The sequence below is a fragment of the Pyrgilauda ruficollis genome, unplaced genomic scaffold, assembly GCF_017590135.1.
Source record: "Pyrgilauda ruficollis isolate IOZ18807 unplaced genomic scaffold, ASM1759013v1 scaffold68, whole genome shotgun sequence".
Taxonomy (NCBI): Eukaryota; Metazoa; Chordata; class Aves; order Passeriformes; family Passeridae; genus Pyrgilauda; species Pyrgilauda ruficollis.
In genome coordinates, this window is record NW_024528599.1 from 349,762 (window position 1) to 377,478 (window position 27,717).

A 27,717-nucleotide genomic window follows, 5' to 3' on the forward strand; every position below is an offset into this window, starting at 1 on the left:
CTCGGCTCCCCCGCAAGAACCTGCGCTGCCGGCCCAGGGCATGTCGGACAGCGAGGAGGTTTCTCTGGCATGCAGGGATGGGCCAGCAAATGACCGGACCTGGTGCTGGGATGGCAATTCCTCCAACTCGCCCTGGGCCTTCCCACAGGGAGAACGCTCAACAGCAGGCTGTGTCCTCGCATCGCGTCCATTGCTTCCTTGCTGTTCCTCCTTCCTTTGAGAGAACGGGAAGGGAAGAAGGGCATTAGCCTGTCCTTGTACTGCAGAAATAAAACTGCTTACTTCTCTCCAAGGATTAGGTTCGTGTCTCTGGAACAGCAATTACTTATTTATCAAAGTTAGCCAGCCTCCTCGGGAAGTGCTGCGGCCGCCACAGAGGAACACAGACTGTCACACTGGCTGCTGTGGCGAGATCAGTGCTGCAGACACGCCCTTCGCCATGTCAGCTCTGAACACATGCTGGACTTTAATTGTTGTTTTATTTACAGTTTTACTTCGCTTAGGTGGGTCGGGCTGAATACAAACCGCGACGGACCAAATTACACAAAATATGCCACTACAGGACTTGTGTGCCTATAACACCACCACGCTTAAGGCTGGAACAAGTTTAAGTATTCCCGCAAGGCGATGGAATTTGGGGATCAGACGCTCGGCCGGTGGGACGGCGAGGAGCTGCCCCAGGCACATACCACCTGGGGCGGGCGGGGAGGGGTGGGGCATGGCTCTTCCCTCCCGTTTGCCTCACGCCCTCCCCGTCGTCGTTCCCCCGCCCCCCCCCGAGAGCAGCGTTGAGCAGCCCCATCCGGGTCCTTGTCCCGCGGGCACCACGCGGGGCGAGCGGGCGGTTACACGAAGCGTGACCGCGGGGGGTGGAGGGGAAGAAGGTGCAGGGCAGTGCGGATTCCTGGCGCGGTGAGAGCTCAGAGACGCTCCAAGCCGCTGTTGTACTTTGCCTTCTGCCATTCCCGACAAGGCGTGTCCACGGTGGTTACCGAGGTTGAGCTCTTCTGCCTCGACCCCAGCAGTGCCTCGCCCCCCCAGAGGCACGAGCGCTTGGTACGCGCCGGCGGTGCGGGTAGGGCGGTGCCTGTGTGACTCAGGCGCTGCCATTTTGAGGGGTCCGTGGTGGCTGCGCAGCTGCACTCCACGCTCGCTCCGTGCCGAGGCACAGGCGTTCCTGCTCTCTCCTGCCCGCTCCTGCCGTCGCCCTCGAGGACGTCCCGGGACCGCCTGGGCGAAAAGAGGCTCTCCTCAGCCCTTTCATCATTCTTCCCGGCCGTCCCGGTCCTGTTCCGACGCCGCTCCGGGATCTCTCTATGCCCGCCGCCCTCATCCGTAGGAGCCGCTAGCGCAGGGACAGCGTCCTCCTCCTCCTCCTCCTTCCGCCGCCGTCGCCTCTTCCTCCTCCTTCTCTCTCCGCCACCATTTCCCCACTCCCCGGCCCCGGGGCGCTGAGCTAGACTATGGGGACCAGGTCGGGGCCGAGCAGCGGCAGAGCGGGCGGCCCGGTCACCGTGTCCCCTGCGGCAGGGATGGGGGGGCTCCGCGGCTTCGTGGCTTTATCTTGACATGGCTCCTCTCCGTGCTGCCAGCACCGCCGCCACCTCCTCCTCCACTGCTCCTCCTGCGCCCGCCGGCTGCGGGTAGTGAGCGGGCCACGGTCCCGGGCTCTCGTCGGAGCCTCTCAGTCTCTTGCTTAACTCGGGGGGAAGCTTTGGGAGGGGTTCTTTTTTTTTTTTTTTTTTTTTTGGTTTGGTTTGGTTTTGTTTGCCTTTGGTTTTTTGTTCCTTTCTCTCCAGGGAGAGAAGGGGAGAAGTACTTTATTCCCCCCTCCTCTTCTTAACCTGGTCCGACGAATTTGCTGACCTAAAAACTTCTTAACCCCGACTAATCAAACACCTGGGGAGGGGGAAAAATGTCTGGAGAGAGGAAGAAAATAACCTGATAATTGGGGATTTGCTTTTTTTCGGGGGAGGGTGATTTAGAGGTTTAAAATTGCAACCTAGGTTGCAATTAGAAAAAAAAAGCAAACAAAAACCTCGCAAAAAAAAAAATCTGTCACCGAAAAGCAGGAGTAAAACGCACTCCATGTTTTCCGAGTCGTGGCCATGAAGTGAGAGGGGAGAGAGGCGGTGCTGCTGTGGGTGTCCCGCTGTCCCGGGCGCGGCCGCCCTGCGCGCAGAGCGAAGGCGAAGGGAAATCCAAGAGCGCCGGCCATGCACAGCCTCGGCTGACCGTGCTCGCAGCAGCAGAGAGAGAGAGGGAAGGATCCCCGGGGGATCAACAGCCCAGGGAGTGTATGAGGTGTCGGGGGATGTAGGGCTCTCCCACTGGTAGGGAGCAAGCCCGGGTTTGGGGCACCGATTCAGGTTTAAGTCTCTCGGTGAGATAATACAGTCCTTTAGAATCCCTGTCCGCCCCTTGTCAATGGCCATCATGATCCCTCTCCTCTTCGGCAGCAGTAGCCTCAGGGTAGTGATGAGCAGGATGAAGTTAGAAATGACTCCGCTGTCTTTTCTCTTTGCTCCCCTGCAAACCAGCGCTGTGTTGTCTGTAGTTGATTTTGTTGTTGGCGGCAGAGGAATGTCATACTTCCCGGGTTGTGCACTCCTCCTTTGCACCCTTTTCTCTGCTCTCCACCAAGTGTAATAATTCTAAAGAAGACAGGCAACATAGCAATAGTGGAAGGCTGAGAATAATAATCAGTAGAGTCATGAATCTGGCTGGGGTAGAACGCAGTTTGTAATTTCAGCTTCGGGTTTTTTTTTTGTAAGCAGAGCAAAAGTACCCCCCCCATGGATTGGGCTTGTGCCAGTTGCTTTTTATTGTACACATAAATTGCGATAAGATTTGTTTGGGGTTTGCTTTCTTTTTTTTCCCCCTTCATTCTTTCCCACTTATTCCTGCAGCTAAACTGTTCAAATTTTTCTCTTCGAAATTCTTTGCGTTTTTTTCTTGATTTATTGTAAAACCTCTTGTCCAGCCATGGCTGGACAACTACTTTCTTTGTTTCTTGACCCCTCCAGTATGACATTCTCGTAAAATATTGCCTGAGGTGCGGTTTTGGGTTACATTAGCGTTTGATCTATTCAGTTGTATTAGCAGGAATCAAACGACTTGTTTCTGTTGTACTTAAGTCTTTACGAAAAGGTGCCCATAGTTTAGCGACAGTTTCCAAAGGCTTTAGTACCACCTGTATTACAAAATGGGGGACCCAAACTCCCGGAAGAAACAAGCTCTGAACAGACTTCGTGCTCAGCTTAGAAAGAAAAAAGAATCTTTAGCTGACCAGTTTGACTTCAAGATGTACATTGCCTTTGTGTTCAAAGACAAGGTAACTTGGTTTTAAAGTGTGTCTGTGTGTTTGTTGCGTTTTAAGTGTTCTGTGCAAAGCCTTGCTGCCTGATTGCATAAAATATTTTATCCTTAACAGAGTCCCTTGACTTTTAATTTTTTTAAAATTGCTAATTGCTATAATACTCACTTAGTTCATGTTTGTCATTTTGGCTCTTTGTGTTTTGTAGTTTTGTAAGGCAGAGGGTTCCAGTGCCTCATTAAATGGTTACTTAGTAACTTCTATATTGGGTAGATACTGCACCTAATTGGGGTCTGACCCGCACAATTGCTGGCTGTGAGCACTTGGGCTGTGAAGGCAATCTGGCTGGGGCGATTGCCGAGTGTGTTTATCTGGTGAAAGCAGAAGGGAAGACCTGGCAGTTAAGGGAGGAGTCGCAAGATGTGATGTGGAAATGGCCCAAGTGCGCAGGCACGTGTGGAACTGCTGCTGTCATTTTTAGAGGGAGTGGGGAAGGCAAAGAAAATCTTCATTTGCTTGGCTGCCTTCTCTGCTGCTGAGTTCCTCATAACTGGGTGGGGAGCTGGGTCTTTCTAAAGCCAGCTATAGACCCGCAATTGTGGGAGAGTTTTTATCCACAGAACGTTAATGAAAGTAGGTACTTAGGGGAAGTGAATGTGCTGAACACATGATGAGGAAGTGAAGATAGAAGCAAATGGCAACAGTACATAATGCATGTAGATGAGTTCTGAAATTGTTTAAATCTCCTCATATGTATATAGATTTTGCATTTGCTGTAATAATTAGGTGTTTTTAATGAAGACTTTTCCTTGAAAAGCTTTAAAATTTCTGAGTTCAGTTTGCTCTTGTCAGTTCTAGTGCAAGCATAGATGGATTTTATTGGGGTGTAATTTCTGGGTACTGTGTAACAGTAACATAAAAATGAATGTTTAAGCAGTAGCAACAATCAGTTTTTCTTAGATGACACAGCTTAACTTTTAGTTGGACACTGGTACTGCTTTTTGTTTGCTTTGTAGAAATTCATGGCAAATGCCTGTTTTAAATCGTGTTTGCTTACATCACGGTGAACTGAAGATGTCCATCCCATACCGTTTTGCTTAAAGTAGGAGTTTAGCTCAAGTCAGTATGGTCAGCAAGTAGTTGCCTGTTAGCTGTGGTCTGATGGGGGGGTAGGGAAGTGGAGCATTATTTGGTGAGACACAAATTTGTTAAAGTAGGGCAAGACTTCCAATGCACTGTAAGAAAGCTGTTAGAAACAGACATACAGCTTCAGTGATTTTACATTCTCATAATGTTTTGGCCTTGCTTGAGAGATGCTAAAATAGTTGTAGTGAGTATAAAAGTTATATAGCAAATGAAAGTTGTTCTCCTTGGAGAAGATTTTAGCTAACTTCAGCTGAGATCTCAATCACCTGCTGTCACCAAATGTGGCATTGAAAGATTTCACTTTTCATAAAAGGCCAACTGTAAAAAATTGAAAAGGAGAAAAAAGGTGTACTTGATTGATATTTGCAGAGAGAAGCTTGCCGAAGTTCTTGATCATCCCAGAGTCATATACTCTACTTGAAGAAAGAGCATTTCTGTTAATGTTTAGATAGAATCTTAGTGTTTTCAAGATTGATATGTAAATCTGCATTTTTGGAGATTACAAAAATCTGTTCAAATTTTATAAAAGTTGTCGGTCTGATTCTGTTTAATTGATAAACTTTTGCTTGTAAATTTTAGCATGGTTTGTGTTAAAGTCCTAACCTGTGTGATGTGTACTTTATACATCTGTACAGAAAATCACAAATCCTGAAATGAACTGTTATCTGTTGTTTCCTAAAATGGATCATAATCTTAATGTAATCTGTGCTTTTTTTTAGAAGAAAAAGTCAGCACTTTTTGAAGTGTCTGAAGTGATACCAGTCATGACCAATAACTATGAAGAAAATATCCTGAAAGGTGTGCGGGATTCCAGCTATTCTTTGGAAAGTTCCTTAGAGCTTCTGCAGAAGGATGTAGTACAGCTCCATGCACCCCGCTACCAGTCCATGCGCAGGGTAAGGCTCCTTTTTATGCTTGCTGAATTGTACTTTTTCAACACTTGTGTTTTTCCTTGTGAATCTTAAGTCTAATCCTGCCTTTTTTTCTCATTTGCTGCCTGAGGGCTCTGTGGGCCTGTGTTTATGTGGTCTAGTTTGAAGAGTAGCAATGGGGTAATAATAGTTCTGAAACTGTTTAAATATGTATTTCTGACGTTTTACCTTTAATTTGTCTCATTCAGAGATGTGCCTTGGGAATTGTATCTTCTTGCCATCTTTGTCCTTTAGAATGCATGTGTTAATAATTCTTGTAACAACTCCTGCTTTACATCTAAGTGATGTTGCTTAATGAATATTGGATGACAGTTTTGGCTAATGTTTTCTTAAAGTTGTAGTTTATATTAAGTGGGTAATGATACTAAAATTCAGTGGCAAGCAAGGAAGACTTCAGCTGTGGTATGAGTAATACAAATGGAAAATCAAACAAATGTTGTGTAAGTATCACCTCTCAAGTATGTGCCTGTATAGATAAGTTGCTTCTCTGTGTCTTTGACCACTGGAGGGAATGTAAATACAGACCTTTATTGCTCACAGGATGTCATCGGCTGTACCCAGGAGATGGACTTCATTCTATGGCCTCGTAATGATATTGAGAAGATAGTCTGTCTCCTGTTCTCTCGGTGGAAGGGATCTGACGAACCCTTTAGGCCTGTTCAGGTATTTGGTTTTGGGTTTTGACTTTAGTAACTAACTTGTTCCTGGAGAGAGTATTTTCTTTAACCGATAAGTTGATAAGGTATGCGAGTTCTCTGGATGTAAAACCATACGCTGTCTGGTTTTATTTATACAGCAGTCAGTGTTCTGAATGCCCAATTCTGCCTCCTCCTATCTTTATGCACTGTTGTATTAGCCCTTCCAAACTGTAAGTTTCCAAAGGGCCTTTGCAAATGACACTATGTATAAATGCATACAGTGTGTTTGTATTTGTAGGAGTGGCTTAGATGTGCCTCTTAGTACAATTGAATCTTGTCTAAATGTGATGGCATTATTAAGCTTCTGTCAGTATTCCAAACTGCTGTATTTGATTAGATGGAAGAGAGAGATGGATGGAACCTTTGCATTATAAATTGTTGCACAGGGATCTTCTGCCATAGGAAGGTAAATTGGGTTTTATATATGCTGCAGGTAAAGTTGTACCTTTGAGTTGTTAATACGTCATTGCAATGGCTGATGGCAGTGTTGGCAGAATGAAATTAGGGGATTCTTTAAATTGTGTCAAGACATTGCCACGGTCCCCAGTTTCTGCTTTTCAGAATACATCAGAAAAGGGAAGAACAAAAGTGGTTGCAAAGCCCCACATTGAAGGAAATTAATGGGTTACACGTGAGCTTTATCTTGAAAAATATTTTATTTCCCTCCCTCACACCATGTAGGCCAAGTTTGAATTTCATCATGGTGACTATGAAAAACAGTTTCTGCATGTTCTGAGCCGAAAGGACAAGACTGGAATTGTTGTCAACAACCCTAACCAGTCAGTGTTTCTCTTCATTGACCGACAGCACTTGCAGGTAAGCTTCTTTTGTCATTGTTTTAACAGGTGTATTTTAACTACAAAAAGCTTTTTCTTCTCAGGAACGTCAGTGATTTTGCTGCAAGGTACTCAAGTAGAAAAACTGATCATGCATTCATGATTGCATTTTGGCAGTTGCAGGGGAAACTTACATTATAAATATGACTCATACGTGCAAAAACTAACTATGGGCCACATATGTGTTCACATAGAATTCATGTTCTTGTATTAAAAAATTAAAGAAGTTCTGAAATAGGCCTAACAGTGGTTAAGAAAAATTAAAGCATTGCTTTTGTTTGGGTGACAATACAGAAATAATTCAAGTGAAGAATGAACAAAATAGTGAAAACATTTTGTGCATTAGAGTTTGCAGACTAATTTTAAACTCTGGCTGTTTATGTGTATGAAATAGTGAATTTGAAATGTCTTTGGGGGTCTACCTATTAGTCCTGAGAAAGTTCTAGGCTTAATACCTTTTCTTTGGGTTTTCTTTGCCTTTAGACTCCAAAAAACAAAGCTACAATCTTCAAGTTATGCAGCATCTGCCTGTACCTGCCACAGGAGCAGCTCACTCACTGGACGGTTGGTACCATAGAGGATCACCTCCGTCCGTACATGCCAGAGTAAGGTACTGGCCAGCAAAATGGGGAAGATCACAGAATGCAGCAGTGGATTTTCACTTTCCTCACCACTTCATTCTTTCAGAATTTAGAAGAAAATGGACTCATGTTCAGAACACTATACATTGTGAAACTTGATCATCCTGGATTTTTTTAATCATTTGTATCTCAGAACTTTGCAATTTTTTTTTAGATGTTTTCTGCATGGACCTTGTGAAAGAGAGGATGCTCTGCACACTTCTGCACTGCATCAGCATCTTACTGAAATGTGAAATGAAGGGACTGTACATTGAAACAAATGTATCTGAAAGCACAAGGTGAACATTTGTGGTGGTGTTCCCATTTGTGCTGGTCATGCCCCCTAACATCTCTAATGTTAACCATCAGTATTTTGAGGGTGAGAAGTGAATGTAACGGGTATAAAAGCCTTATAGCTTTGCTGTTCATGATTGTATAGACGAGCACTATCATTCATTCTAATGAACAAAAAAGTGGCTATTACAGTAGGAAGTGTGGGAAAGAAATCTTTCTTAAAAAGAAAAAACGCATCTCATTTAATGTATAGGCATTTTTGCCTCTTTTATTTTGCTGGGCCATGTCTTAAGTTTACTGGCACTTTTGTTTTGGATCTCTTTCCCCAAGTTGCTGTATAACTGTATGAAGGTATTCTTTTGAGTTGGATGCATTTATACAGATGAGGCAGACCTGGAGTCTGAAGTTGCTAAAGCAGCTCAAAAAAAGGTAAAATAATAGCTGCAGAAACAATGTTGGTAGAGGATTTTTTTTTTTTTTTTTGAGAGTTGAGACTTGTAAACTTGCAGGTGAACTGTGCAGGAAATACTGGTTTCTAAAACATTTCTTACAGAAAACCCATTGAGGTTGTTTTTTTTCTTTCTTTTGGAATAGACATTATAAACCAATGTAAAATAGTGTTTGGAGTGTCAAAAGTTGGTTCTGACAGAACATTTTAAGATTGTGCAATGATAAAAGGAAGACTACTGTATAGTTTTGTTGACAAAGAAGGCTCTGCTTAAGGGTTGAGTACTTTACTGGAGTAAAACTGCATAAGCCTACTCCCTTTGGATAAAACTAGTGCTTACCTGTTTAAAACTTGTATTTAGCTTTTGTTTGGAATTGGAAAAATTGAAAATTAAATAAATTAGGTGAAAGATGGCTGGTTTTATTTATGGAAATCCTATTAATTGAATCTTAGTAGCATCTTTTATCTTAAGAGTGTCACCCACTACAAACACTGAAAATGTACAGACTGTAAAATGTTAAGATTAGCAAAGATCAGTGGCAAAGGTGTTCTTGCAAATGTGAGCCATATGTTTTGAAAAGTACTGGTCAGAAATAATGGCATTACTAGTATCTTATTGTATTGGTACATAAGTATTTTTACTTCCAAAGTTATGAATTCCTACAGGTTAATATGAAACACCCTACAAAAACTCCACCTGAAAGCTCCAACTCCACTTTCATAGTTGCCTTAAGTTACAAAGAAATACCTTGAAAGTGCTGCTCGTCAGAATGCTAAGACTTTCTAAAATGTGTAGTAACCACCACACCTGCTGATAGCACTGAAAATTTCTCAGCTTTAAGTGCCTCTTCTTTGAATGATCTGTAACACATAATGCAAAATGTCCCCAAGAAGCTTGAGCTAAGTTTCATAGGGTCTGGAACATTTAAGTTTCTGGATTTTAAAATTTGCTTCGTAAGTGCCATTGTTTGTTCTTAATTTGTCATTTTGGACATCGTCTCACCACAGTGAGAATAGGGTCGTAGTTACCTTGGTTAGCAAACACATTGCAGTTCTTGCATTAGGTATTTTGGTGTTCTTTAATCTGATTTCTCTCAGAAGAAGCTTCAAGATGTTGGTCTGAGTGGCTGTGTACAGTGCTTTCCAAGTGTCAGCAATCATACAGGAAACAACTGGTTCCGTTTAATTCCTTTTTTAGTTCTGTACAGGGTGCATAAGACAGGCTGCTCATTTGTTCCTCGTGACAAACCATACCATGCTTCCTTGGGAGAGCACAGGATTAAAGGAAACAAAAAATTGGAAAACAAATTTTATTAAATGTGGTCTATACTACCCAGCTAGCAAACCTTATGCTTTTGCTGTGCTATCAGAGTAACTTCAGAACCATCTGCATTGTCTAAGTAGTGGGGAAAAAAGATAAGGGACCAACAGGTTTCAGAGCATGAGAATGTTGGGGAATATGTGAGTTTGTTCTTGTATCATTTGGCATCTTTGAAGAGTTTCTCTCCCCTTAAACAGGACAGCTTTTGAGGGAAGAGATTTAATTCTTGTTCCACTCTTTCTCAATGGAACTTGCAGTTCAATCTCAAAATATTCTTCCATTAAGTTACTTTAGCAAAATGCCCTTCAGAAGTGAATGGAAGAAGTTAATAACATCTAGCTTTTGGTTTCAGGCCCTCTTTATATAAGCTTAATGGCTTTTTGGTAGTCTTTTTTCATAATGTAAGTTTTATCTCACAAAATTAATTTTCCAAAGCACAGTTTGTGATGGTGTGCATCTCATTTTTGGAGCTGCTTGTAAATACAGAAAGGTTCTCTCACAAGAATTTTAGTTACTGCGTACTGTCAACTGCTTGTGTGCCTCCCTTGGACAGTCTAATACCAAGAATTGAACTACACTCAATATTGCACCTGAGTATGGGAGTTTAACTGGGCTGCTGCTTAAGGATTTGTCATGAGACCTTGGTAAGTGCCAAGGGGACAAGGATAAATTAAGTAGAGAGAAGGCCATTAAATATTAAATGCATCTCAGTGAATTGGCTGGTGAAGGGAAGTTTGCGTCAGGTGCTTCCTGGATGATGATAAGCGTCTTCCATGTTATAGTCTGTACATGATTATGAAGCTTCACTTCTGAAGCTTCTTCAGCTGTGCAGGAGTTACCAAAATACGGTAAGATGGACAGAACTGCTGTACAAGTATTGCCGAAATGCAATAGACCTGTAGTTAGTTGGCAGTTGATGCCCTTTGTCATGTCTGTCTCAAAGTACAAATTCACTCTCAAAAGTTCTATTATAGCTTTAGTGTTACTTTTATAAACATAAAAATTTATGTTGAGTGTTACATCAGGTAGTAGAAATGGCTGGGGTTAGTCAGTGCTTCTCTTAAAGGAAAAAATTGGTTTGGTTACTAATCTCTGAGCATTGAAAGATCAAAGGTACTGATCTCTTGTTGCAATTTCATTTTTTTCATTGCAAAACGTTAAGTCTGTTAGAAAAACAGCAGGTGGAAAGATGAAAATTAGAACTTGTAAAATGACCTAGAGATTAAAAAATTGACATTTCCAAAACACCTATTTGATTGTACTTTGAAAATACAAACCTGAGGATCAGCCTGCACTACAGTAAGTGGCTGTGGTCCTTGGGAATGACCACATCTTTTCCTTGACACGTAAGGTGCAATGGATTAGTTTTGAGATTACTTTAAAACATCACACAAATGCCATAAACGCTTGGTCCTTGCACATACTTGCAGCTTCTGAGCTCTGCAGGCATCCTTCCCTTCCCACCCCTGCTCAGCTGCCAGGAGAACACTGCTTTTTCTTGCACTTGTGTGCTGAGTCATTTAGGTTACGTGCAGTTACTGAACACCAGCTTATGTTGAATCAGGATCTGGGGGGTTGAACAGTGAGAAGAGTCACTGAAGGGTTTTCTGCCTCTTAATAGTGAGATTAGTCTAATGGACTGTTGGAGGCTTCATTTAATGTTGCATTAACGTTACTGCCACTGAGCGTGATAGTTGAAGTCAAGAATGAGTAGAGTGCATTTACATTCACTAAGCAGAGAGACATGCCATGTGAGTTTACTTAATTGCTATTTATTTACTTTTATTAGCCTGGAAAATCATCTCAGATTTTTCATTTTGCATTTATTGTGGCAGTAAATTCACAAGCAGTGTAAGCCTGCAGATTCTGGAACAGCTTTTTGGAGTGAAGCAATGAGACAAGGCGTTATTGAAACCCTTCAGGTCTGCAGCAGTAGGTGCTGCTTTCTGCTTTGTGCACTGCAGCTGGGAGGGAGCTCGCGAGGCTCACTGGGTAGCACAGATGCTGTACAGGGAGGGCTGTGTCAGCTCTACAGGTTAACTGAAGCTAAGTGTAATTTCTCTTCTGCTTGGGTGACTGAAATGCTTTTTCGGGCTGAAGATATCCGTGGCCTACTTCTGCTTGGAAAGGATTTACATATGGAAAGGTCCCTTAATTTAAGCACAATTACTGTATGCTAGAGCACCCACTAAAAAAATTGCTGTTCAGACTCTAGAAATCTATTCAAGCAGCTACTGCTTTTAAGCAAAAGAAATTAAAGATCCAGAATTTTACTAGAGTTACAAGCCCCAGGTACTGTCTTAGTAAACAAAAATAGATTTTTTTTTTTTTTTTTCATTTATTTTTGGTGTTTTTCCTGAAGGATAGCAAATGTGTCTTGTTTGATGAAAGCTGGCAGGTAATTTATTCTCTTTTAAGCAAGAACCGTTCAACTGTATATGCTGCTGTGTCCCACAACCATGGCAGCTTGGGATCCTGGTTTGGTGGTAGCAGTGGTTCAGTGAATGCATTGCAGAATCATGAAGGTGATCACTGTCATCATGTTGGCCCTGAACTCAAGTAGCCAAATAGGCATGTAAGTGGGTTTTTTTCATTCCCGTGGACAATGAGGTAAGGGGAGGTTTGGGGGGTTCTGCCTAAATGTTTTTTTTTGCAGATGAAAATTCTAAAATTGTGAATGACATAATGCGGTGGGAAATTCTTCCATATGCCGTGGCAGTGGCTCAGAGCCAGTCAACGAAGCTGAAGAGATTTGAACTGCTGTTCAGAACAGTTACTTAACAGCCTAATTCACCTGACATCCCTGCCCTCTCTGCCCCATCCCTGTTAGGTGGTGGTTTGTGAATTTGAGAATTGCAAACCAGCAGCTCAGCCATGAGAATCCTGTGATGGGTGGCTTGACCTAAAAAAAGACTTAGAAGGAATTCTGATAGTTCAATACTTGTGTCAGCAGTGACACCCTTCCTTACCTTCTCCCTAGTTTATCACTGACATCTTCTCAAGAGCTGGAATCCTTAATGACTAAACCCCTTCTCACTGCATCTTAATCTGTGATCTGTACCTGCCCTGATTAACATCTGGACCCCTGGTTTCAAATGCCAGTGGGAACAAGTCTGCTCTGATTCCTTATTTTCTCAAGGCATCTGTAAAGCACAGCTGTACATGGTGCAAGCCCGTGGGTGTTAGACTGAATGCGTTTGTGCAATAGCAGGAATGTGAAACTAGCATGAAACACTTGGCTGGACAGGTACTGCATCAAGTGGGAAGCTGAAGTTACTTTCACTGAGAGAGACAAACTGTTCCTCAACACTTCATACTACTGAAATGTGGTATGAAGTGGCCACTTATGTGGCCTCTGTAAGAACAGACATCTAGACATAAATATAATTTGGGTGTTTGGTATATTTAAAAAAAAAAACAAAAAAAAAAACCCAAAAACCTAAAACAAAAAAACCCCTCAAAATACAACAAACTGCAATATGGGAGGGCTGGTCTCATTTTTAGCTGTTAAGATATGGAACTTGCAGTTGTCTGTCAGTTACTGGATATGTAATCTAGTATAGTACTAACACTCACAAGATGAGCTCATGAAGTCATTACTTGCTTGCTTGTAAGGGAATTATGCCTAAATCTGCAGTGATGGAACCAGGTCAACCCCACAGGAGGTCTGGTTGTTCTGATGCCAGGTGGAGCCATGTACCACTTGTCCTTATTACAGTAATTTGTTTCCATTACTTTGAGATTCAGCTAAGGTAAGATACAGATTTTCCCACATGTAGGTTAGAGTGAAATCAGTAAAGAACACTTCCAAGTATTAAGTTTGATGCTTGACAGTTTACTCTCAAAGCTAGGCGAGCTCAATGGTGTCAGTTCCTTCTAAGATCATCTCTGCGCCTGAGTTCAGTTGTGAAATAAATTATGAGGTCAACGTACTGCTGCTGGTGAGGGATTACAGACAAGGTTGTCTTAAAATAATCCATTTAATTAACTGCTTCTGGAATAACTGGCCTGCATATTAACAATGTCCCTCTTATTAATTAGGCAGTACTAAAATACTGTGTTGACTAGTCTATTGTAAGGGAGAAGAGAATTCACTGTTATTTCAGGAAGGTTTATTTCTCTTCCCTCTCAGCCTGAAACAGTCCTTGCCAGGCTTGAATGGGAACAGGAGGATACTGCTGCTTCCTGTTGAGGTTTGCCACTCTCAATTGGCCTGGATGCTTTTCAGTTGTAATTATGGAGATATGATGAATGCTAAGTGATAGAATGGGACCACTTAACTCTGACAAGTTCCTGAGGCAGCCAGTGCTGATTGAGGGAAGTCGTGTTAAGTTGCAGTGGGACAGTTACACAAGGACACAGTGGCCCCAGCACATACAGCTGAGTGTTCTCTATTTTTTGGCACATATTGCATTTGGCACCTCCTTCATTCTCACCCTTCAGTCTGCCTTTTATTTCAGGTAATAGTCAAAATCACACTTGTGTTCCAGTGAGGGGAATTGGTTTATAGCAATTGGAGGGGAGTGGTTTTAACTATCCTCTTGGACTCTACTACATGAGTAACCACGTAAGAAAACTGGTAAACTTAAGAATGACAAAATATAACTGGAGATGCCTAACATGTTAATAGGAATATAACCAGCGCAGCAATCGCCAAAGTGAGTAAGTGCATCCAGTTGCTTTGATGGATCCTCTCTGCTCATCCAAGTAATTGCAGAAGGAACTGAGATTCTTAAGATTCGTAACAGTGCTCCAGGCTGAGGGAGCTGTGACATGAGAATGTCGTACAGTGCAGCATCTAGCCCTGATGAGCAAAGATTTCAAACAAAAAAGGTTACTGCTGCAGTAAGCACCTTTGCAGAACTGTTTCATCAAAGCACTGTGTTTCTTTAAATGGGATTCAGGGTTGATTTCTGAGTATGCGTGAGTGCAAGTACTGGGGGAAAATCAATCATGAACGCACTGCTAAAGAGAGGATGCTACTATTAAAAGTTCAGCTAGCCACAGGCATGTAAGTCCTGTTTGCATGTGAGGCACCCCCAGAGGACAAGCTTTTCTGAGAATGTATATACCATGAAAAACTGTTCTAAACTTGCAGCAAAAATACATGCTGGTAGCCTGAGCCCCCTGCAGATAGCATTTCAGAGAACTTCCACTGAAGGGTTAGTTATCTGCTCAAATTAGTTGTTTAAAAGTAATTTTGGAAAGATTAATGACACATTAGAAAACTTGTACAAGTTTATATTGAAAATCAGTCTGCATGAACAGGTCGCCTAATTTATTAAAAATTACTTCTTTAGGTTTAGGAATACAGAGAAGAAAACCTTAACTGGTCATCACAAAACTCAAATGACTGAAGGCAATGACTCAACTTCCACAACAAAAAGGACTTACACATGCCCTTTACCAGTGTAGATCAGTTTTTTGCTAGAGGAAAAAAACATGCACTGCATATGTAGCATTGCTGTTCTTATTACAGCCTGATAACCTTGCCTTGGATCATTTGTCAACAGTTTGAAGAAAGCAGTTAAGCCTGTCCACAACACTGCAAGAGGAGACCAGGCTTCAGCTGATGAACAGCAGCTTAACTCTTACCACATTCATCCCAGGTCAGATAATCTACAGCCTTAGCCTGAATGAAAGCTCAGCAAAATTACTTTTTTACATCTGTAACATGCAGCTGATGGATTTTAAACAAATATAACCACAACCTCAGCTAGGGAGAGCTGAAAAGCCTACATGATACAATTATTTTCATGTTCCAGGATCAGAGGGAGATGATGACATCTTGGGTGAATTTGTGTACAAGGGTTCCACCACACCCTCTCTCAACTATTCCATGCTGACAAGCTTTTACTTAGTGCAAAGAGGCTACAAAACTATGAAACAGTCTTTAAAAAGGTAGTTTCGGAAAGCTTTATTGAATACTTCTTAATTTATTACAGCATCAGTAAATTACATTTCGCATTAGCCTGCTTTACACTTTCAAACCTGTTCTGGACGATGTTACAGAACTCTGTACTACCATCTCAGAGAACAAGTACAGTTTGGAAGCACTTCTAGTGGTGTTTGAGTGTGACAGTGACAGGCCTGAAGACAGGGTTGCTTTGTCACATGACGCCACAGGTAGAGAGAAAGCAGATCTCTTAAAATGCTGTCATGCTGGTTAACCATATCGCTGGTCCAAAGGCTCTTCCCTTCTGCTATCTTGACCAAAAAAAGCCAGATGCTTCCCTACGTCGTCACACTCTGTTGTTCATCCCAAACCTAGGCTTGTAGCAATACTGGTGGTAATTAAGAAATCTGTTTGCTTATTATAGAAGTGAGACAAATTCACTTGATAGAGACTATCACAACTTTGTGCAGATGATATTGCATAAATGAGAAAATAATTCTAAATGGGATTCTGAAGATTCTGAAGTCCAACATTCTTATTTAAAATACTTTTTCATATTAATTTCCTATGAACTTTGTATGTCTACCTTGTGCAATTAACTTTCCTGTAGCCTTATTTGTTAAATCCACAGTGGCAAATGCAAGAGTTTTTCCTTGCTTCAAAATCTGAGCTGTAATCAGTATCTCTTCTCCAATCTTAGCAGCAGAAGTGTATCTTCAAGGAAGAAAAAAAGGAACAGGTAAGCAACTGTACAGAGGATAAATCCAAGAAAGTTCCTGCATTTTACATTATCATGAAGGAATTAGTAGAAGCGGGTAATAAAGCCAGATCTCTCTCTGCCTGCCTACTTGCAAACCCCCACTTAATGGATTTGAGCTCCTCTAACTACTGGCAGTGGTAAGTAAGTGTAAGAGTTCTCTGACAAAATGGAGGCTAGAAAGAAATCCATTGGCTTCGTTCTGAGCAAAAGTCTGTTTTGGAACAGAAACAATGAGGTATCCAAGGCTTCAGTTAAAAGTTCAGCTCCAAGTCCTATTCCAACCACTGCTGGCTTCCTACAGCCTTTCTAAACTAGTCTGGCTGCTTCAGCTGCAAAATGTCACTGTCACAAAGGCTCCAGAAGGTCATTTCTGTATGGAACTGTAAGCATAGGTTAACTGTTCCCATACCCTGGTTAGAGGAAAGTCATGGAAATCTGGGCAGCCCTCAAATGTTGTTTCTATTTCATTAGAAAACTCTTTGTTTTATTTACATGAGCAGCAGGGTGTGCTTTTAAAACATGCTCTTTGGGGAATAGGAAGAAATTTCTGCACAAAGAATTCCCCTGGAACGAATTAGGAGGAATGTGATCCAACCATGATCTGAGGTAAGGGAACAATATTCAAATGTTGGAGTGTAGAGGAAAATGAAGAATTGCTGGATGTTAATCTTGTTGAGATAAATTTCATCAATGAGTCCATTTTTATACACAACGCCATGTCACAAGAATGTCAGTGACGCCTAACGCTGATGTAGCACCAGCTCCATTGCTTGACAAGGGCAGAATTTCAGCCTTGTCTCATTTCCAGAAGCTACTGCTGATCCTCTTGTGGTTACCAAAAAAAATTTTCTCTGTTTCTCTCTGTTCTTTCCATTACTGAAATAGCTTCCTCATGACAACTTTTTAAAAAGCTCCTTCCCAAAAAGGAAAAAAGTTCTTATAACAATATTTGATATCCAATCTCACTTGTTCAATGAATGCAGTAGTCCAAGTTAAAAAAAGGTATTAATATTGCTTCATGTAACATTGCTTAAAGGTAATTTTGGATCACCTCCAGAGACAGCACTTTCTTCAGATTTCAGCCCTTATGTAATTGGGTGAACATAACTCATAGTGTCAATAATTCAGATGTTGGCCTCTTGTTATACTACTACACAAAAAAACCCCATAATGACAGGAGAATTTTAGGTTTTAATTTCCAGTAAGATCCTAGTCATCACAGTGGTAGCATGAAGCTTAAATAGATGCTTAATCCCCCATCTGCCCAGTGGAGAAATCAGAAGGCGCTGGGAGAGAAAGGAGGGAACCTGGTAAAGATACAGATCACCCCCCCCCCCCCTTTTAAACCTTTTTTTTTTTTTTTTAAGGCAGTTTTGATGAGGGGTTACTTTTCTAACGTTTTTAATGCTCTGTTAGTTATTCCAAGGAGGATTACTTTAGTTCCAATTGGTCATAATGTCTTCATTAAAAGTAATGAAGCAAAGCTGACAAGCATGATCAAAGAAAGTTTCAGAACAATTGTTTTTTTAAGACACCGTGCTTTGAATCTCCATTACAGGAAGAACTATTCTCAGTAAAAAAAAAAACCTTAAAATAACCTAGAGCAAAGGATTCTTCTTCCACTGAGAAATTCTGATTCAATCTGTAATTCACCCTCTATACACAACAAAGGTAAACTCTTTCTGCTTTAATACTTTTCTCTGGTTTATGGAATTATACTAAAAAAGGGATTACAGAAAACTGCTTACCCTAGATTTTGGATTTTGAGGAGACATTAACCTACTGCACAAGCAAAAACTCAAACCAAACCAATTTCTTAGTAGTCAAATTGCTGGCATATCAACATACCTTTACATTCTATGAAGGAATGGACGCTGCCTTGTAAACACATGTAACAAATAAAATCTTAAAAAGGTCTAAATCAAAATTGAAATCAAATGGCACTCTCCAAAAACACACATGCAACCCCTTTAATTTATCGAAACAGGACTTCAGGAACCAAAGAAAACACCCATTTTTAGTGAGTGCCACAGCACAGAAAAGATGTACAATGGAGTCATTAGGGGAAGAAAAGTGAGTATGTTTTGGTACCACAGTGGATGATACCTACGTGATGTTCATGTCCACACTGACCCCAGGCGCTGCTCTTTCTGTGTACAGCAATGCTGCTGTTGACACCACATCCACAAGGGTGGCTGTCAAACCTCCGTGTAATGTGCCACCTCTGTTTGTATGCTCCTCCTCTACTTTCATTTCACAAACAACTTTTCCAGGAGTTGCAGATTGAAGTTTCATCTGTATAAACAAAAAAGGAATAAAAAGCTTAGTGACAGTAGTACCAACACCTAATACTGCCCTCAATCAAATTGAAAGTACATTTTTTTTTACTCTGGACTCATGAGAAAAATTAAAAGATGGAAAATAGTGTAATTCAACTGTCCTGTTAGATATTTCCATAGATTTTGAGCAGAAGACTGTTGCCTTAGAAAAATCTGTACTTCTAATGCAGACAGATATTTAAACTGACAGCTTAACAGAACTTCAATAGGTGCTGTGCTGTCAGGAATTCCTTACGAGGAAACTGTCTTCAGTTTTCCTCTTGCTTTAAGCTGTGAGTGAAAGACCAGATTACAGGGAACACAAAACTGCTCTAAGTATCTGTGTCTGCCATAGCTGTGAAGGCATATTTGTTAGCTCACAAAATGGAAATGAGACCACCAGTAATTCATTAATCATTATGTAAGTGCAACCTCAATAAAAATCAGTATTTTGAAACGAGCATTGGAAATACTAATCAGATTGGCCTCTGATTGGAAATTCATATTCATGAGTAGAAGTATCCAAGGCTGTATCACAGTGTTACAGCATCATTATTGCATATACAATTTCATTCCAGCCCACAGGTGGTAAATCCAGAATTACAGCTCACCTATGATACCATGCTTCCCCCTATAACCAACAAAAGAAGTTGTAATTTTGACACCAAGAAGTTACTGCAATTCAGTATTTGAAAATCTCTGTTTAAATTTCTTCAGTCGGTAGCACTATATTCCAAGTCTGAAAGCAGATGCAAAACTGGGGTAAGTTCCACATATATTTACATGTATAACTAAGACTTTGAAGTGCCTTTAGACTATTAAAAGTGAAATGTGGACATATTTATTTATTTCTTCCTACTAATTTTCAGGTTTTTTACAAAGGCTTTTTTAAACTTGAATGTTTCCATTCTGTTACCAGCTAAGCTTAAATATTTTTTGATCTTAAAAGGTATTAAGGTTGATATGTTTCCAGTTTCATCATTCCTTATTTATAATGCAATGTAAGAGCTGAGTTTCACCCTTTCTGATAAACCAGAGTTTATCCAAGTTTTGCAGACAAAGCAAGATCAATGATGATGTAAGTGCAGTCTTCTAATGGAAAAAACTGGTATTAACACAGAGAGGAAATTACTGAGGCAACATCCTAATGTAGAAATAGCACTTGTATCAATGAAAACACCAAGCCCTAAATCAGGCATGCTGCACTGCACTGGAGGCCTGAGCTTCTGACAGAATTTCTAAGGAAGGCTTCACTGATGCCCAGCACTGGGAGCAGATGGCTTCCTCTCCTGTCACGGACTGGTGCTCCACCCCACCAGCGAGGTGAGCAAAGCATCTGGTCCCATTTGTCATTGCTCTGATCTGGCACTACATGCCTGCTCTCCTTGACAAAAATAGTTCAGTACTTGAACGCTTCCAGGACCTACTCAGCGAGAGCTGCTGCTCTGTGCTTCTCCCAGCCCTGCTGTGCTTGTCCTCCCACGCGTCTGCCTCAGGGAACAGCACATTGCTTCAGCTTCCAGGCTTTAAACACACAGTCATTAAACCCTGGGTAGATACCACATTGGAGTTACACCAGAAACTAAGTCTGAGGATTGAGGTGAAAGGTTTCAGACTAAATGTGTCTTCTCCAGAATAACAAAAAGCTTGAGTCATTTACTTATGGTAAGAGAGATTTCAGGTATCTCCCAGAAAAGCAGCAGTTACTTTTAATTCAAACTATACTTTTATTATTATTATCATCAAATTCCTAGCACCCTAATTCTAGAAGGTTGCAGGAAAAATCTGAAAGTATTCCAGACTGGAAGCCTGTCTCCCAGGGTTCACTTCCAGGCAGTTACGTTTACAAACTGAAGTGCTAATATTTGCTCACCACTTACCAGGATTTAAAAGGAGCGTAAAGGTATCACAGTGAAGTGGTGACTAAGAATTAAATGGACTCTATAAATATATAAATTATCTTCTTAAAGCTTTATACATTTTTTAAAAACTTTATACTCACCAACATGTCTTGGAAAAACATGACTGCAAGAATTACAGTTGATTTTTATTAAGTGTATCAGATCATGGAGCTGTCAACAAAAGCACTGCTTCCATTATAACATTTGCTGCTCTACGATGCAAAGCATATTGATTTTTACACGGCCGCTTTTCTTAGATACATTTACTCCATCACTCCATGTCACAGTTACACAACCAAATAAAAATTAAAGGGAAAATTTAATGAGAACACTGAAACTGCTTCTAGAACAAGAACTTTCCTACACAGCAGCTATGCTACTGCATTCTACACAAGCTGTAGTGTAAATTAACAGTAGCTTCAACTTTTTTTTAGCATAACGTAACATGACACTGCAGCACTACCAGTGCAGTGTCAATTACATTTCCTTACACCAGAATGTGCAGTGAAGTTATAGCATACAGCCTTGTGTAGAAGAAATTCAGAGAGCACTGGGGGGTGTGCGTTGTGCTTTCAGCCTGACTTCAGGCTCAGGAGATGTCATAACGAGGCATCTTTCTAATTTTAAACAGGGAAGAGTTAACTTTACAATTTCCCGGTCCTGGAAGTTAGTGGCTTCGCACGTACGTAGGAAGGAAAGAATGCCACCTGCTGAATGACTCCTGAAGGTTATTCAGTACACTTCAGAGAGCTGCTGGAAGGCAGCTGGAGTGTTTAACGAGAGTTACTGAATAACAATTGGGTAATTATTATAACAATTGTTTCCTACCCCATGTTAGCAGCACGGCCACACGCCAGGGTGCGAGGCCTAGAATGCGGGGAAACACCGGCGAGCCTGCACCACCGGGCTCCTGCCGTGCCCGCAGCATGACGCCCCGATCCCGGTTCAGCCGGTTATTCCGGGAGGGGACAGGAGGCCGGAGAAACGAGCTGTCCCGGCGGGGCCGCGCTCCCGGAGCCCTGCCCTCCAAGTGCCCGTACCTTGCGGAGCACCCGGTCGAAGCCCTTCGACTCCAGCATGTACTTCATGGCCTCCTTCAGGCTCTCCGCCGTGAGCCCCATGCTGCCGCCCCGCTGACCGCCGCCCGCCCGCGCCCCGGAACGGCAACCCCGGCGGGCGGTGCCTGTCGCCGCCTTCCGCCGCAGCCATGGAGGAGCGGGCCGAGGCAGCGCCGAGCCCGCCGCCGCTGGAGCACAAGCGGGAGCAGGAGGATGAGGAGGCGCAGCACGTCGCCAAGCGGAGGAAGGTGCTGTGCTCCGAGTTCTCCACCATCACCAGCAGCGACGAGGCCGTGGCGCGCCGCTTCTTGGCCGCCAGCGACTGGCACATGGAGGTACGGCCGGGGCCGGCGGGGCCGCGGGGCTGCCCGGCGGCGGCCCCTCCCTGCCAGCCGCCCCTGTGTTTCAGAGGGCGCTGAACGCCTACTTCGACCCGCCGCGGGACGCGGAGGCAGCGGCGGGCGGGGCGGCCCCGGCCTGCGCGGACACCGGCAGCTGGTAGGTGACAGGGACGGGGGGATGTGGCAGGAGGAGGGGGTCGGGGAGCGGAGCCTCCCCGGGGAGAGACAGGTTGCCCTCCCCGGGGGGAGGCAGGTGCCCCTCGGCAGGAGGGCGCTGGGGCCCCCACAGCCGGGGAGAGCCATCGCCGGGCCGAGGGTAACTTGGGGAGCAGCGCTCCCCTCCCGCCGGGCATCGCACCTCCGCTGAGGTATAGCGAGGCGCGTAGTTCCTGTTCCTTTTTGTGAAAAACGCCAGTCACTTGTTTTTGAAATTTTAAAAGTTTACTGCTCCCGTTCTCGTCCTTTCCCGACGTTTCTCTCCCATGAAGATGCTCTCAGGCTTTTGGGCTGTATTTTCCCTCTGTGGATGCTCTGGACTAATGGATTGTGAACCTTTTGGAGAAGACACAGACGCATTTTGTTCTCATTGCCTTGTGTTGTGCAGCGCTATGTATGCAGATTTTGCCATACACACATTTGTATATGTGTAAATTATACATATTTGTATTATACCAGGTGCATGAAAATTTTTATTTCTATAAATAAAATTGGCACGTACATGCACACCTTGTTAAATGTACCTGTGAAAGTTAAGATGTAAGATATGTGTTTTACATACACCATCTCACAGCACATCTGGAGAATGTATTGAGTGCATTGATCTGCACGTGGAATTGAACTTTTCCAGATTCCTGTGTGCTATGGTTTAACTGCAGATAGCAACCAAGTAGTATGCACCCACTCACTCAGACACCCTGACTTACCACCACCCTCTCAGTGGGGTGGGAAAGAGAATTGAAAAAAAAGATCAAACCCATGGGTTGAGCTAAAAACAGTTTTACAGCAGAAATAAAATTAATGACAATAATATAAAATTAATTGTCATGAAATTTGAGATAACAAAAAGAGAGAGAGAAATGGAAGCCAAGAAAGATAAGTGATGCATGGTACAGTTGCTCACCACCCACTGACTGATGCCTAGCTCATCTCAAAGCAGCAGTTGGCTCCTCCTGGCCAATTCCCTCCAAGTTCATTCACTGAACATGATGATCTATGGTATGGAATATCCCTTTTGCCAGTTCAAGTCAGCTCACCTCGTCATGTTTCTTATGCACCTGGCAGAGCGTGGGAAGCTGAAAAGCCCTTGTCTTGAGGTAGGCACTAGTTAGCAACAACAAAAACATCAGTGTGTTGTCAACATTATTCTGACCAGGTTTGCTTGGCAAGGTTTTGGTAGTGAGGGGCTACAGGTATGGCTCCTGTGAGAAGCTGCCAGAAGCTTCCTCTGTGTCTGACAGAGCCAAGGTCAGCTGGCTTCAAGGCAGACCTGCTGTGGAACAATGCTGTGCCCATCAGCCATGGTGGTAGCGCCTCTGGGATAATGTACTTAAGGTTAAAAAGTTGCAGCAGCACAGCATCTGCAGCAGAAGAGAGAACTGAAAACAGCCCTGCAGACACCACGGGTCAGTGAAGAAGGAAGGGCAGGAGCTGCTCCGGGTGCAGGAACAGATTCCCCATGTGCAGAGCGTGGTGAGGCAGCTGTGCTCCTGCAAGCCCAGTGGACGACCACAGTGGAACAGAGATCCACCTGCAGCCTGGGGGGGGACTCTCCACTGCAGCGGCTGGATGCCTGAAGAAGGCTGATCCCATGGGAAGCCCACACTGGAGCAGGGTCCTGGCAGGACCTGTGGGCACATGGACAGAGGAGCCCGTGTTGGAACAGGTTTGCTGGCGGGACTTGTGACCCCATGGGGAGTCCACTTGGAAGCAGCCTGTTCCTGAAGTACATAGGGAAAGAGTGGGATTGTGGGGAAAGAGTTGAACTACTCAAGTGCTTTGGATTTTGTTGATTGCCATCTGATTAGCTTACATCAGAATGGTAAATGTTATCTTCCATCCATAAAGTGGAGAAAAAACCACTTACTTCACCTGTGTGCCACAGCTCTGTACGACTGGGGTCTGTATGTTTTAGCTATTGCGCTTTTAAATGATGTTGAGATCCATACATGCTTTAGGAGATAAGTGAGGCAATCACAGATAGGTTAGTATTACGCATGTTAACAAACAAATGCACTTTCTCTTTAGCATTGACCTCACTGGAGATGCAACTACAAGTACTGCTGGTGTCAACAGTGAAGACTCACAGCAAAAAGAAGATGACAGCAACTTCTCGCTGATCACCTGGAACATTGATGGGCTGGATCTAGGAAATGTGAACGATCGAGCTAGAGGAATCTGTACATACCTGGCATTGTAAGTACAATCTGCTCTTTGTATTGTCAGGTGCCTGGATTCAACAGAAAAATAAAAAGGCTTCTTGATTTAAGAATTTACGAATCTTCATGTCCCAATTATCTTTATGTTAGATGAAACAGATCAATCACCCTATAAGTCCTAAATAGCTGAGAGTTGCTGTACTGACTAAAAGGTGTGAACCTATGCAGCGTCCCAGAGGTTAAATGTTTTGAGATAGCTACTTCAAAAGTCTAATAATGAGCAATATTGTTCAAGTTGCAATCATACATCACAAACACAACTCATAATTACATCCTGTACCTGAGAATCTTCTGGAAAACATGTCCCAAAGCTACTTTGCAGCTGCTTAAGTTAAATTCCTCAAGTTATACCTGCAAGGTCGTAGTAGAAGGAAGTCATGCATTTTATTACCATGTTGTTTTCATGTTCATAATGACAATTGTTTCCTCCCTTTTAGTAATGGTGGTGTCTATGTGCTGCCAAATACAATGCAGATAGCTTTTTCTTTTTTAAAGAGCAGATTCTTACAAAACCTAGGAAAGTGAGGGCAAGGTGCACCTGAAATCCCTGACTTTTTTCCATTTGGCATCAGAGTGTTGCAGTACTACTTCTCAGTAATTAATTGCAATTTTTCTTGCCTTGCTGATTTCAGATACAGTCCAGATGTTGTGTTTTTACAGGAGGTCATCCCACCACATCTCCCTCTTCTCCAGATGAAAGCAAGCAATTACACTATTATTCCAGGTAAGAAAATACCCTCAGGTGCTAAAGACAAAAATCAGAAAACAAAGGTTGGGTTTATTCTGTTTCTCCTGCCAAAACCTCCAACCATTTTAAAGTATATAAAGAGTAAAGTCAAGAAGGAAGCACTCGATGTTTCTGTGTTTTGGTATCAGCATGTAGCTTGATGCAAATTATGCATGTGAAAATCTTGTTTTTCTGGCATTTTCCTTTGTATTTATGACTGCATTTTGAAAGGTTGGTAGCAAGGGTAATAAAAAAGTACCACAGATAAGTAATTTTTTTTAGGTATTTGCATTTAAAAAATCTGGAAAATTCAGACCATTATTATGCAACTTTTCACTAATGACTTAAAAATCAACATATTCTCACAGGTTGTGGTAAAAAGGTCTCTTTCAGAACCTTAAATGCTTTATGGCAGTTCTGCTGTGGCACAGCAGAAGATGTCCTCAAACATTTCTTTGCTTGGTTCTCTGTAGGTAACGTAGATGAGTATTTCACTGCTGTAATGTTAAAGAAATCGAGAGTGAAGCTACTGAAACATGCCATAATACCTTTTCCAACGACTGCCATGAAGAGGAACCTTTTAGTTGTGCATGTGAGTGAGTCAGGATGTACTAAGCAGCTGTACTTCTGCCTTCCAAACAGAAAATCCCAGGAAACACTGGACTGGCTTTTTCTCTATGACAGTCTCAAAGAGCAGAAAAACTTCTTCAAGCCTACAAACCCAGTTGCATTTGATCCTGACAAACTTAAATCTTTTATGCAAGTTACTTACCATACTTTGCTTTTTAGTCTCATAACCTCTGATAACAAAACTAAAAGCCTGTTATCCTTCTGTAAGCCCATTTTCTTCAATGTAAAACTAATGTTAACCAGAGCTCTGACATTCAGTCATTTGCTTTGTGATTAGATTTTGTGTTTGAGCTTCTTACCATGATGTGGATCGTAACACTGCCTCTTTGTTTCTCACATAGGTGAGCGTATCTGGTATTGAACTTTGCCTTATGACTTCTCATCTGGAGAGCACTAAAGATCACTCCAAGGAACGTATAAAACAGCTGCAAATCGTGTTAAATGAAATGCAGAAAGAGTCTAAGTCCACCACTGTTATATTTGGAGGAGATACAAACCTCAGAGACAGCGAGGTAAATAGAAATAAGCAACTTTGCTCTCTAGAGAAGGTATTTTGACAAAAACTTCTCAGGCTTTTCTGTTGTCTTGATGAGAAATTACCTGCTTAGGCAGAACAGAGATAGTCAACACTTATTCTTAAGATGTGGAACTGTGACTAAGTAGAAGTAAGCATTGTTTTGGCTGAGGTGATTTATATGGAGACCCCTTCCGAATAACAAAATGCTTTAATAACAGTACTTGAATCTGAGCTGGTGCAGGCAAATTTGATGGAAGTTTTGGCTTCAAAAACAGCATCTCATTTTAAGAACCTGGTCTTTAGTTGTTCTACTCTCCAATTCTCAGAATCAGTGAAAGAAGAGGGTGCTCTGGAGAAATAGATCTTAATTCCCAGCAATCAAGACATTCAAAATAAGAAGTAGTTTTTGGCTGCTGATACTAAAAGGAAAATTTGTGCATTATTACTAGAAGGTCAAGAGTTTCACCTCTTCCTATCATGAAATTCCGTTGTGGTGAACTGGAATGACATTGGTTTAGGAAACATGGTGTTGGGCCCTATACCTCAACATTTCAGAGCTGAACATTTATTTTGGGATATGTTTTGGTTTTAGAAAGTGCTACAGGAAATGGTTGCACTTCAGAGTATCTGGAGAAATACCATAGTTTAGAAACATCTCCAAGATCTCTGATTTTTAACAACTTACGTTTGCAGGAAAAAAATCCAATGCTGTGACAACTCAGTTCTATTTTTTGAAGGCAGAATTTGTGAATTCACCATCTTGTGGAATTTTTTCCCTCCTTCTACGTTCAGGTTACTAAACTTGGAAATCTACCTGACAACATTAAGGATGCCTGGGAGTTTCTGGGTAAACCTCAGCACTGCCGCTACACTTGGGACACCCAGTCCAACACCAACCTGAATGCAGCCTACAAGTGCAAGATGAGGTTTGACCGTATTTACTTTCGGCCTGCAGTGGAAGGGGGGCATTTCGTTCCACGAAGCATGGACTTAATTGGTTTGGAAAAACTAGAATGTGGCAGATTTCCTAGTGATCACTGGGGCATTCTGTGTAATTTTGATGTTATATTATAAAAAAGAAAAAAAATACTCGTATCTTCAGTTTTTAGGTGATTTATTCTTGTTTTTACAAAATTTTACCATCTCAGTTTAAGGAAGGGCATATTTAAGTTTTCAACCCTAATACGTTCTTTGTTCCTGGCTTCTGCAGGAATGGCTTCGTTTCAAGCCAGGTTTCCCTTTGCCTATTGTATGCATCTTTTCTTGAATTATGTTTTATAATATTTATTTTTGAAAATATCTGCAAAACCAAACAAATTCTAGTTTTAAAATGACAGGAAAAACCTGTAAATACAATTCATAAACACACTCAGTGATTTAAAAGACACTTTTATTTTGGCGTGTATCATGATCTCATAATAAAGGTTGCTTTTTTGTATTTTAAGACTACTTTTATTGTGCCTTCATTGTTTATTTTGTAACCATTCCCATCATCCTTTATGACCTTGTCTTTTGTAGGATGT

General features: G+C 42.1%; 3 protein-coding genes and 1 long non-coding RNA gene across 6 annotated transcripts; 3 read left to right on the plus strand and 1 right to left on the minus strand.

Moving 5' to 3' along the window:
• Positions 1-1,117: 1,117 nt before the first annotated feature.
• CUNH6orf62 (chromosome unknown C6orf62 homolog) lies at positions 1,118-8,703 on the plus strand. Its single transcript, XM_041484815.1, has 5 exons — positions 1,118-3,334; positions 5,182-5,358; positions 5,935-6,057; positions 6,774-6,908; positions 7,412-8,703. Exons 1-5 carry the CDS (start codon positions 3,206-3,208, stop codon positions 7,535-7,537), a joined length of 690 nt encoding a protein of 229 aa, XP_041340749.1. The 5' UTR covers positions 1,118-3,205; the 3' UTR covers positions 7,538-8,703.
• A 6,810-nt stretch (positions 8,704-15,513) lies between these two features.
• On the minus strand, positions 15,514-21,659 carry ACOT13 (acyl-CoA thioesterase 13). The gene is made up of 3 exons (XM_041484816.1): positions 21,527-21,659; positions 18,378-18,562; positions 15,514-16,221 (listed from the first exon to the last, which is right to left on the minus strand). Exons 1-3 carry the CDS (start codon positions 21,605-21,607, stop codon positions 16,065-16,067), a joined length of 423 nt encoding a protein of 140 aa, XP_041340750.1. The 5' UTR covers positions 21,608-21,659; the 3' UTR covers positions 15,514-16,064.
• LOC121362899 lies at positions 16,206-21,520 on the plus strand. Of its 3 annotated transcripts, none has more exons than XR_005956596.1 (3): positions 16,206-16,246; positions 16,768-17,938; positions 19,164-21,520. It is a non-coding gene; the product is annotated as an uncharacterized LOC121362899 (long non-coding RNA). The 3 variants fall into 3 exon arrangements; XR_005956595.1 differs by having other exon boundaries at positions 16,228-17,938; positions 19,164-19,347; positions 19,634-21,520; XR_005956597.1 differs by having other exon boundaries at positions 16,228-16,873; positions 17,826-17,938.
• Positions 21,660-21,693: 34 nt separating the features above from the next.
• Positions 21,694-27,638, plus strand: TDP2 (tyrosyl-DNA phosphodiesterase 2). The gene is made up of 7 exons (XM_041484814.1): positions 21,694-21,879; positions 21,954-22,042; positions 24,130-24,297; positions 24,953-25,044; positions 25,521-25,639; positions 26,019-26,189; positions 26,987-27,638. Exons 1-7 carry the CDS (start codon positions 21,694-21,696, stop codon positions 27,266-27,268), a joined length of 1,107 nt encoding a protein of 368 aa, XP_041340748.1. The 3' UTR covers positions 27,269-27,638.
• Positions 27,639-27,717: the final 79 nt, after the last annotated feature.